Source organism: Myodes glareolus, chromosome 4, assembly GCF_982192425.1.
Source record: "Myodes glareolus chromosome 4, mMyoGla1.1, whole genome shotgun sequence".
Taxonomy (NCBI): Eukaryota; Metazoa; Chordata; class Mammalia; order Rodentia; family Cricetidae; genus Myodes; species Myodes glareolus.
In genome coordinates, this window is record NC_142029.1 from 83,704,936 (window position 1) to 83,716,968 (window position 12,033).

Genomic DNA, 12,033 nt, shown 5'->3' on the forward strand with positions numbered 1-12,033 from the left:
GCTTTGGAGCCTGTCCTGGAACTAGCTCTTGTAGATCAAGCTGGCCTCGAACTCACAGAGATCTGCTTGCCTCTGCCTCCCAAGTGCTGGAAAAATCTGATCTTGATAGACAGACATGTGTAGAAACTCTGAAGGGTTTTAAGCAGACATAATCAGATTTTCCTTTACGGGTGGGGTTGGAAGGGTGTTTGGAGCAATGGTGAATGAAGAAGTCGAGTATGAAACAGGGAGACTTGTTAGAAAATTAGTAAGCTGAATTATATAGAATCACCACTTTTAGGCCACAGTGGCCAAAGGTTATGAATTTGTGTGTGTGTGTGTGATTGTACACGTGCACATGATATGTGAAAGTGCCACAGCATGTGTGTGCAGGTCAGAGGACAATTTTGTGGAGTTGGTTCTCTCCTTCCATCTTTACATGGATTCCAGGAATCAAATGCAGGTTGCCAGGCATGCAAGGCAAGTTTCTTTATCCACGGAGACATGCAACTAGCCTGGAGCTGTCAATTTGAGATGGCTCATCCTAATGCCAGGAAAGAAATGACCAGAACCTAAATTATAGTACTGATGGATGGGATCAAGCAACATTTGGGAATTCCATTATAACAGCACAGTGTCTTCCATGAAGTGGACAAACATGAGGTCTATGTGAGACAATAGAAACACAATTACAGGTCATGGGAAATCATTCCTGAACCTAGACATTTTACTTCTATTTAGTTTGATGAATTTCACAGCTTGAGGCCTGATAGATCCATTTGGATATGATTGTATAACCATGTATAACCTAAGTTGGCATTAACTCCAGGTCTCTTGACAGTACTGTCTCTGTTATACCTTGGCTAATCAAAGAAGGCATTAGTGTAAGTGTCCTTGGGTTTCTGTGCCACAAAGTGGGTGGCGAAAGCAACAGAAGCTCACATAGTTCTGGAGGCTAGTAGCCCAGATGGAGGTTGGCAGGGCTGGTTCCCTGTGAAGGCTACAGGAAGGATTTAGTCAGGCCTGCCCTTGCTTGTAGATCGATCACCTGGTCTCATGCTCATTTCTCACGCTGGACCATCTGTTTCTTCACAGTGCTAAGTTCCCTCTGTGCCTGCAGGCTTGCTTTCTCCTCCCCTCTGCTCCTTCTCCTTTTCTCTTTCTCTTGCTTAAAATCCTCCTGCCCCGGCCTCCACTTTTGAGTGCAGGTATTGTAGGTGACATGGATCATTTTGTTGAGTTATGATCAATCCTGCTCCAGTAGGCTCCCAACCAATCAAACCTGCTCCAAACTGAAGGGTTAGCATGAACTTGGGGGTGGAGCAATTAAATTCGCAAGGGTGGGGTTTGTTGCTGCTTTGACAGGGTCCCAGGTATTCCAGGTCTGTGGCAGCAGATGACCCTGAACTTGTTTTTAAAGAGTTATATTATTTGCATGTTTATGTGCGCACATGTTTGTGCACTTGTGCGTAGTGGCCTGTGCCTTAGTCCTAGGATTACAGGTGTGTGCCACCATGCCTGTTTCATACGGAGCTAAGGATGGAGTCAACACTCTACCAATAGAGCTGCATCCCCAGATCCTTGTTTACATAATAGTACTTTTGAATCTTAAGTTCTTGTTCTTTTTGCTAATAGCAGGTTTGTGTTTTGTTTTGTTTTTGTTTCTCTTAAAAAGAGGAGCAAGAGCTGTAGGAGCCTGGGGAGTAAAGATCTCTTCTATTTTTTTTTCTGTACTTTCTGCTTTTGTTTTTTTATCTTAGAACACATCCAAGAAGGTATTCTTTGCCATAAGCCTGCATCAACATTCTTTACTATCTGCTCTCAGCAGAGATTTCAGTCACTTTCCAAACCCCCTCCCCCACTTTATTTATTTATTTTTTGTTTTTAAAGAAAAAGTCTCACTCTATAGCTCATAACCTATATAGCATAACCCTGGCAACGTCCATTTCTAAAAACTTGAAGATTTCATTTTGTACTTTTCTTATTTTCAAAAAAAGAAAAAAGTTAAAAGTTGTTCTTAGCGAAGAGAAAAAACCAACCCTGAGTTTGCACTGGTTCTGCTGGCTGGGCAGAACGCGCAGCTCCGTGTTTTGATTGCACAATGGCTCTCTTTGATTTCATACACCCAGGGCTGGCAACCCATTGCTCTTATCTTATCCATGGTCAGATGCAGCAATGGCTTCAAAAGTGATCCTCAGAATGGCAGCACTTGTGTTTATCCTGCTTATTCACACACTATTTATTGTGGAAACATCAACAATCAAACAGGCTTTGACAATGGAACTAAGCTATACCTTGGCTGAACATGGCAGACCTCTGGGCTTAGCTACTACGGACACACTAAATTTCCAAAGCCTGAGAGAGCTTCCAGCCTCACCCTTACTAAATCAAACCAAACCAAAGTCTCTTTGTCCCCTACCCCAAGAAGCAACTTGATTCCCAACAGAAAGGGAGCTAAGTGAACTCAGCTGGCTCCTGGAGCAATGAGCCAGAAAGAGCACAGCATCATTGTGACATTGTTTCCATAGCATTCCTGCCCCAAATGCTTCCTCTCTCAGGTGAGTCCAACCCAAGCCTTTAGGAAACATGTGACCAAGCAGGACTAGGAATGTGACCCAACACAAAACCATAAAGGCATTATGAGTAATGGCTGCTTGGAGTGGCTATTTTTCTTCATGGGTATAGCCACAGGTACGTTGTCCCTGATCCTGCACATAAGCCCACCCTTGTGGATATGCAAGCGACTCTAATTAAACTCACAGAAGTATTGAAGGGAGGAGGGAGACGTGTTGGGAATGTCCAGAGGAATATTAGAGAGACATACATTTATACACATGTAGAGTTGTTAAAAATCTGTATGTTAATACATACGGCTCAAAGTCACTTCTAACACCTCGTAGCGCACCCTTATGTGAATGTTCTGCACTTTTTACTCATGTTCCTGGGGTTGGCATTGAAACTGCTTCAAATCTGATTATAAGCAGTAATCTAGTGCTTTCCCTACATACATCTTCTTACACACAGAGTCACGAGTGACATTGCTGACACATACTTAGTAGATGTCATTCCAGAGGCCTAAGTGGTTGTGCCAGTTCATATTTTTTGCCATAAAAAACTTTAAATTGTAAATAAATACAGCATGATTTTTTGTTAATTTGATTGCTCCAACTTTCATGAACTTTGTAATCACAACGCTGTGACACAATGCCAAAAGACTGGACTCCCTAACAAACCATAGCATGAAGAAACCACTGGACAAGCTCCAGTTAATGAACATTTTGCAAAAGAACTGGCTAGCTTGCTTTGAAAAATACCAACAGCTCCAAGGAAAATAAACAGCTAAGAAACTGTTCTAAGTTATAGACCAGATAGGATTGGATTCTGAGGTGAAAAAAGTTTATAGAAGAAAAAGATTAGTTAGGCATGGTGGCACATGTCTGTAATCCCCAGTCCATGGGAGGTTGAGGCAGGAAAACTGCCATGGGTTTGAGGCTAGTCTGGGCCATGTGGTGAGTACCAGATCAGCTTGTGTTCCACAGCAAGACTGTATCTCAAAACAAATAAACAAACAAAAGAAAAATAAGACAATTGAAGCAACTGGCAAAATTTGAGTATTGGTTGTAAACTGTGTCAATGTTTGATTAGAGAATTTTATAAGGCTTGATTATTCAAATTCATAAAATGTAAATATGTATAGTACTGTATCAGTGCCAAGTTTCTTGAATTTAATTGTCGAAGTGTGACTGTATAAGAAAGAGACTGTCCTGGGGGCCTGGAGAGATAGCTCAGCTCTCTCTGCTCTTATAGAAGACCTCAATTCAACCCCCAGGAACACAACAAAAGATTCTTAAAAGCCCAACTAAGTAATAAAAACCATGGGACTTGAGAGATGGGTTGGCAGTTAAGAGCACTTGCTGCTTACAGCTGTCTATAACTAATTCTAGACGATCTGACACTATCTTCTGGCCTCCTTGGGTAGTTGCACATACAACATACATACATGTCATAACGTAACATGTAGACCATAGGTACACACATAAATACATCTTTAAAAAAAACCTGATTGAGTCTTGAAGAATTAGTAAGGGTTAGCCTGACAATGCACAGACGCATTCCAAGAAAAAAAAAGAAACCAAGATAGTCTAGAGATATTAGGCAATTCAGCCTGAAGTTCAGCATGTCAGGATATAAACTATAGGCATGGGACACCAGATCATGAGCATCTAAGTTAAATATGAGCTCTTGCTCCTGTCTGAATGGAGTTCAAACCTTAAGTCAGTTTCTTGGTATCTGAGATCAGTTACCATGCTCTTTTGAGTTTGTTTCAGTGTCATGGAAATGGTTATAATAGTCATGCCCCAGAGACTTTTTCAGGAGATTGTCACAGTTGTCTAGACCAAGATGGTAACAAGGGAAGTAATTAGAAAGCAAATAGATCAAGTGGACGTCTATCAGTCAAGGTGGGAGAGGAGGTAGTCAAGGCCAATGTGCTGGTGTGTGATCAGGCAGTGCCATTTACTGGAACCGGTAGCACAAGAGGGCTTGAGGGTTGTGGTGATTGTTTTGGAGAGGTTTTGCACACGAGGTGCTTGTGGTAACAAGTATTAGAGTATTCTCCAAGCTTGGGAAATGAGTTGTGTTACAGGTAGGCTAGAAAGCATCAACATATGGACGAATAATTGAAGCCAATGGAGAGGCGAAGTGAGCCAGAGAAAATGAGATCTGGTGCAAAACGTGAGAAAGAATTCATGCCGGTACCTTTGCAGCTGGGCAGAAAAAGGCTCTGGCAGTGACCACTGAGATGAAGCAGGCTTAGAGGCAGGAAGTACTGAATAGTTAGGAGTTATGTCTCAACAAAAGAAAAAGAGCAGTTAAAGCAAGGTGTGGGAAAGGTATTAGCATGTAGTTGTCCCTAACTTTCTCACACAGTCAGCTAACCAAGGCACAAAGCAGCAGACAGGAAAACGTAAGGACTCTCCCTGGCTGGGGCAGAGGAACTTAAGACACCATCATGATTAACTACGTGCTACTAGGAAGAGAAAGGTTGAAGTTATAGCCCAGTAAGGCAATTTTAATTCATTGGCCATCTTCTCTTGAGAATCCGGGAGTGGGCGCCCCATACATCACGGCTTAACACAAGGATTTACCATGGTGGGGGTGGGGGGACAGAGCTAATTCTCCTTAAGCTGTTTTTCAGGTCTTGACTCTTTCCTCCAAAAGACACCCTGAAGACGTCGCTGGACCTCAAAGCCTCACTGAACTCTTCTGGTTACAACAAAGTAACGGACCCCGGCAGTCAAACCTCCTACCTCCCAAGTCTCCGCCTCCACCTCCCACACCAGTTTGAGAGAACGGCGGAGACTGCGCAGGAACCCGCCTACTGGCTGGCTCCGCCCTTCTCTTTCTTTGTTGCCCCCCCAACACCGGGTCCTAAAATCTCGCGAGAGTTAGCCGGCAGGTCCCGCGAGCTCAGACCCTGGGCCAGCTCTGCGGCTCTCGCGGTGTTTGCGCGAGACTGCTTCCTTCCTCCTTCCCCTGCCAGTCCGCCTGCCTTCCTTCCTAGCTTCCCGGTCTGGCCTCCCCCTCCTTCCCCTGCCGGTCCCCTCCCCGCAGGGATAATATGGTCTCCGGCGATGGACTCCCCAAGTGCAGGTCAGTTCATGGCTGCCGCCTTAGCGCTGGCGGCGTACGCTGCCGTCCGCCGTGGCCCTAGCTCTGCTTTGCTTACAGTCCGCCGGGGGTCTCCCCGGCTCTCGGACTTGGTTGTTCCCCCTTCAGGGCCGAGGCCGCCAAAGCCAGGCCTCCCCGCTCGCGTCCCGCTCTTCCGCGGGGCGGTAATTACGCCCCTGGTCGGGAGCCGCTGCTTGATATCGGCAGCCTCCAGGCCCCCGGGAATAAGTCCTAGGATCCGGACAAGCCCACGTCTTCCTCTACCCGCCCCCCTTTTGTGAGCGTTGAGGTGGGGGAGACCTGGGTTCCCTCCTTTGGGTTTCACGCTGCTGGTTGTTCACTGCGTTCAGCAGCCTGGAGTCCCTCCCTCTTTCTTCGCTTCTGGAAGTGGAGTGAGGGGCTTGCCGTCGAGGCTGAACGCTAGTCAACCGGTTCCCAGATTATTGCAGCGCCGAGTCTCCTCCCCCATCCACCTCCCTCCACAAAAGAAAAACACTATCCGTTCCGAGTGGACTGTGCTTATCTTTTCTCCTTTTGGAAGAAGATAGTGGCAGTGTTTAGGGGTCCCGCCCATCCACGTAATGAGTCTGCACAATGAATCTTTTCAACCCCAAGGTTGCTTCACCCTTCCCCACAACCCTGAGTGTAGGGGCATCTTGAATTAGTACGTAACCATAAGGGCATGTCTCTTAGGAGAATGTAATGTACCAATTTATCTAAATATTTTTTGGTCTTTTTGTTTTTTTTTTTAAATCTTTAGTGTTCTAACTATTGTTAGATTGTTAATTGTCTTTGGATTCTTTTAAAAACCTAACATAATAGTTTTCTCAAAACATTCTCTCTCTACTTAAGCAATTTTCAGGGCATGTTTTCCGAATGCTTGGTTTAATGGTTTAATCATTTAAATCATCCTTATTGTCTCCTGGATTTTTAACATTTTAAAGAGTGAAAAGTCACTAAGTGAGCTTGGTGGCTCATGCCTGTAGTCCCAGCACTCATGAGACAGAGAAAGGATGTGTGCCTCTGGTTGGAGGCACTCATGGATTGCCAATGAGCTTAAAGTCCAACCTGGGCTACAGTGGCACACCGTGTCTCAATGGATAAAATTACCAGTTTTCTGCTTGACAAGAGTCATGGTTTAGAATTAAGCTATCCCTGTATGGTGGAGACTAGCCTTGTGTCTATAGTGTGGACTGTTCAACTCCTCCATCACTGCAGCCACACTTAGAGCCACTTGTACCTCATAGCTGCCTTACTGGGCAATGCAAATAGAACTTTTCCATTTTCCAAAACAAAATTTTGAGGCATTTTCTCTTTGAATGAGAATAAGAAATACCTCGTAACTGTATTTGATGAAAAGTTTGCTCTTTTTTTCCCTCTCTCTTCTTCCAGGATACACTTTTGAGTACCTTATTGAAACATTGAGTGACAATTCACATAAGAAGTTCTTCAATGTACCTAAACTTGGAGGCACCAAATATGGTAATGTTGCCTTACATTTTCTTGGGCTTCAGTTTCTGGTAATTATAATTATATGTAAATAATAATATAGTTATAATTATGCACATTGGTCAAGCAGAGCTGAAGACATTTTAAATTTATTTCCACCATGTGGTAACAGGTACACCTACCCATATCTCTTATTTACAAAATTTTTCTTGGGACATCTGGTTGAGGAAAATGGAAACCCATACATTAATTTCCCCTTTAAAGAGTTTACTTAATTAAATGGACTCTCCCACCCCCCCAAAGAAGCTAATTATTTTAAAAGAAAGCATAGCACTATCTATAGTGACTTAAAGCATACGTTAACTTTTTCAAGTGGCCAGTGCTTCAAGTTATTCTTTTTTTTATTTGTATGGTTTTTGTTTGTTTCTGAGACAGGATTTCTCTGTAGAACTTGACTGTTTTGGAACTCACTTTGTAGACCAGTCTGACCTAGAACTCAGAGATTCACCTGCCTCTCCCTCCCAAGTACTGAGCTCAAAGACATGTGCCACCAGTGCCCAGAGCCTCTGATTATTTTTTACACCATCTTTGAATAGGATCATCAAGTGAGTCCACTGGTTTAAATTGTTCTTCACTACGCAGTGTGGTTCTCTCACACTCTGATAAACATTTGCACATTCCTAATTGGGGTCAGACCTTTCATCAGGTTCTCAGAAGAAAGTTAACCTGTTGGCACTGGATGGGTGGAGTCTTGACTTTTAGTTGTGTTATGTTTTGAGACAGGGTCTTTTAAGTAACTAAGATTGGCCTTGAATTATCTTGTCATTCCTGTCTGGAATTGGAGGAATGTTCCACCAAGCCCAGCTTTTGACTTAGTTGAAAGTTGAGTAACTTTCCTGCCAGACCAAAGACCTGTTAAGGAAGCATGGTTGCTGGTGAACTTTCTGTTAAAGCTTTATGAAAAATATGTGACCAGCCTTACAGTTTGGAAAGAGATTTTCTTTAATCCTTTTATTTCTCTTTTATAAGCAGTGTAGATTTTTATGAATTTAAGTATTCTAGATTGTCGCGTAGAGTGTGTCTGGGTGCATTGTGAGACAATGTAGGTAATTTTTAATGTCTTAGAAGATCCCCATCTTAGAATTAGATTGTTCTTCAAAAATAACTAACCCTCATAATGAAAGCAGTAGCCTTGATACCTTCTGTTGCAATAATTCATAGATAAGAGAGGTTAGTTTATTTCTTGTACTTCTTGTCTTTTATTTATTTTATCCCTTAATGATTTTGTGTTGGTTTTAGAAAATTATTTACCAAAAAAGGAAGAGGGGTCTTCGGCCTTGGGACAGTGACTCAGTGGGTAAAGTGCTTGCCACATAAGCCTGAGGACTTGAGTTCAGATCTCCAGAACCCACATGCGAAGCTCAGCATATTCGTGTGTATCTGTAGTTCCAGCTCTGGGGGGCAGACCTTGGGACTCACTCACCCAGCCAGTCTAGCCAACATGACAAACTCTCTAGGTGAGAGAACCTATCTCTCTCAGAAAATAAGGTGGAAGGCAATAGTGAACTACACCTGACATTGATCTCTGTTGTATACGCATGCACAGACAGGCACATATCACACATACACACATTCACAATAGGTTTTCTTTATAAACTCTTTTCTTCAAAATACCTAATTCTCTGTCTGGTTACTTTTCTGTTGCTGTGGCAAGAAACCATGACCAAGGCAACTTACAGGAAAAAAGTTTATTTGTGCTTACCGTTCCAGAGGTTTAGTCTTCATAGCCAACATGGCAGCAGGTAGGTAGGCAGGCAGGCACAGTGTTGGCACAGTAGCTGAAAACCTCATATCTTGAGACACAGCCACAACTCAGAAAGAACTCTAGAACTGGTTCTGGTCTCTTGAAACCTGAACGCCTACCCCCAGTGACATACCACCTCAAACAGCCACAGCGCCCGGTTCTTCCCCAATAGTTCCACTGACTGGGGACCAAGTATTAAAGTATATGAGCCTATGGGGCAAGCCACCACACTGGCCTCAAAGGAGTTTTGCTTTTGATGTGTTTTGGTTTTGAGATAGTATCTTATGTAGCCAAGTATATTCTGGAACTCACTATGGAGCCCAGGCTGGCCTCAAAATTCTGATTCTCCTACCTCCATCTCCCAAATACTGAGATTGCAGGTATGTGACACCCCACATGATTTAGACAGTGCTAGGGGTCAAGCCTGGGGCCTCTTCCACACCAAGCAAGCGCTTTGCCATCCAAATTGCATCTTCGTTTATACAAAAGTTTTTTTTAACCCAATTTGAACAATTTATAAAAACCATGTATAAGGATAGTATTTTGTACTTGAGGATAATTTTTGGAAATGTGCCCACTTGAAGATGACCTAGAAACGCAATCAGTAGGGAATCTAAAGCCATTGTAATGAAAGGGGATGATTAATAATATAAAAGTTAATTTATCTGATGGAAGATAAGCTGTCATGGACATCTATATGTACTATTTTCTCATAATTACCAAAGTTATATTTATTATAACTGTAATAAATAAAATACCTTCAAAAACAGTTTAAGATTTCTTGGTAAGGAAAAAGAACTGTTGAGAATAAATGATGAGTAAGCCAGCATATACCATCTGCTTCACTAACCTAATGTTCTTTTTGTTTTTGGTTTTTCAAGATCAGCTTTCTCTGTAGTTTTGGAGCCTGTCCTGGAACTAGCTCTTGTAGACCAGGCTGACCCCGAAGTCACAGAGATCCTCTGCCTCCCACGTGCTGGGATTAAAGGTGTGCACTACCTTTCTTAGTCCTTAGACAGGGTGTAATGCAAATTTATTTATTTTTAATGTCATTTATCTTTATAAAAATTATTTTAAATTGTATTTATTTATTTTTGGAGACAGGGTCTCTCCATGGTCGTAGCTGTCCTGTAACTCACTGTGTAGACCACAGTAGCCGTAATCACAGAGATGAGCCGGCCTCTGGCCATTTTACCTTTTGCTTTTCAAATTTTTATTCAGGGTGTGGAAGTGGACACTTGTGAGATGTTGACAACATTTTGACCTGATTACTTTCCTGGAAAACTGTGCTTTTAAACTTCTGAGTTGCCTGTTTGGTACTTTTTTAGTATACTCAGCAGCTTGGTAAGGGAGCTTGGTGACTGTCTTCTCTGAATTAAGAATATATATATTCCCAAGGCAGAACAGTCTCTCTTGCTTGTAGTAGAGACTGCATTCTGAAGCAGCTGAATTGCCACTGGACAAAGGGCATGTGGAGGGAGTGAACCTTAGAATTAAGTGAGCAGCTTTAGAGAAGCATGAATGAAGTTGTTAGGATGGGGGGGGGGCAGTAAAGAGACTGGCTAGGGAGCACTGTTCGTAACCTGTCAGTCTTGCTGTGGTTGGCGGGTTCCATTCCAGTGCTACAGGATTTCCAGTGACACATGACTGACTGGCTGGCTGGTGGCTTTCAGTTTCAGGTCTTGGAGACACACGTGAAAAAAAAAAGAGAGAGACTGGCTAGAATGGAATCGACATGTTTAGCTTGCATGAATCCTTTATTTTAGGGTCTGTTACCTTTTCTTTTTTCCTTCTTGCCTACTTTCTTAAATACAGTAAATAGAAACATAGCTAGCACTATATTCATACATTATCTTGTAACCTGGCATGGTGGCACATATCTGTCATTCAGTGTCAAGAAATGGGTTCAGTGCCAACCCAAGCTACATAGTCAGCTCTAATAAGGGCTGAGGATGTAGCTCAGTGGTAGGGCATGCACAGAGCTCTGGATTAGATCTTCAGCAGTAGAAAAAACAAAACAAAACAAAACAGAAGCCAACTCCTACACTACAATCTCTGAAAGAAAAATCTGTATTTAACATCTTAGGAAAATTTTTGTGATTTATAAGAATTGCAAACAAGATAAGACCTTCATGGATAAAGTCACATTTTTGTGTATATATAAAACATGACTATTCTTACAATGAAAATACAATGTGTATTGTTATGTGACTTTTTGTTCACCTAATATATTATGCACATTTCACCATGTCATTTAATTCAAGTATTCCTGCTATCTGAATCTGCTTGGTTTCTGAGTCAGGGAGCGTGAGTTCCAGTAGAGAGTGCTATCTGTACTTTGCTACTGATTTTAATGGCTACATAGAAAAGTTATACTGACTTTTCTCTTTGTGGTTACTCTAGCCCCTCTTCCCTTGCAGATGGAACTCCGATGGCCTTAATACATGCTAGGCAAATGTGATACCACTGGTCTACATCCCTGGCTTCTAACATAGACACACACACTTTTAGTTCAAGCTATTGATCCGTTAGGTTGAAAGTGTGCTGTTCTTTGACCTTCATCACACACTTCTACTTTTATGTTCTTAGTATATGCTGTCTTAGACTCTATCATGGTCTATGAATAACAAAGACTTTTATAGAAAATATAATACAGTTTCCAGACATAGAAAGATAATGGAGGAAAAATATAGTCTTGACAAAACCAGGCAGAGGCTATTTGCCTTTTGAAGACTGATCTCATTATTTGTTTTTTTACTGTCTACCTGAGTTTTCTGTCTGTCTAACTCACGGTGCTTACTTTTGAGTAAGTCCCTCTGTGACCACTCGACCATCTTTGTGTTTTGTGAATGGCTTGCTATCCAGTTAAGGTGATATCTCTGAGTGACTTTCACCTATTGCTTTAGCTGGGCTTGTTGGTTTTCCTTTGCTGATCCCAGTAATCCTACTGGACGGGTAAACATGTATTCTCTAATCTTGTATCTTCCCTGAACTCTGGAAAGTGCTGTAGGTTGGGTAAGCAGTGACCAGCTTACTTACAAACTGTACACAGTACATATGTTTCTAAAGATCACATAACGTGACTCTGTAGTTATCAGGTATACATTTAACCTGAAACATTGTGTTCAAGA

The 12,033-nt window shown here is 42.3% G+C and overlaps 1 protein-coding gene and 1 non-coding gene across 3 annotated transcripts in view; both read left to right on the forward strand.

The window, feature by feature from the left end:
* Window positions 1-5,456: 5,456 nt before the first annotated feature.
* The window catches only part of Ireb2 (iron responsive element binding protein 2), a 45,762-nt gene continuing 39,185 nt past the window's right edge, over window positions 5,457-12,033 (forward strand). Inside the window, exons 1-2 of one of the 2 annotated variants that reach the window (XM_048417594.3) lie at window positions 5,457-5,631; window positions 7,042-7,131. In XM_048417594.3, coding sequence (XP_048273551.3) covers window positions 5,613-5,631; window positions 7,042-7,131 — 109 coding nt within the window. In that variant the 5' untranslated portion in view covers window positions 5,457-5,612. The remainder of the gene's footprint in view (window positions 5,632-7,041; window positions 7,132-12,033) is intronic. The other variant, XM_085688774.2, reaches the window with a different exon arrangement.
* Window positions 10,470-10,596, forward strand: LOC125389179 (small nucleolar RNA SNORA54). The gene has a single exon (XR_007228416.1). It is a non-coding gene; the product is annotated as a small nucleolar RNA SNORA54 (small nucleolar RNA).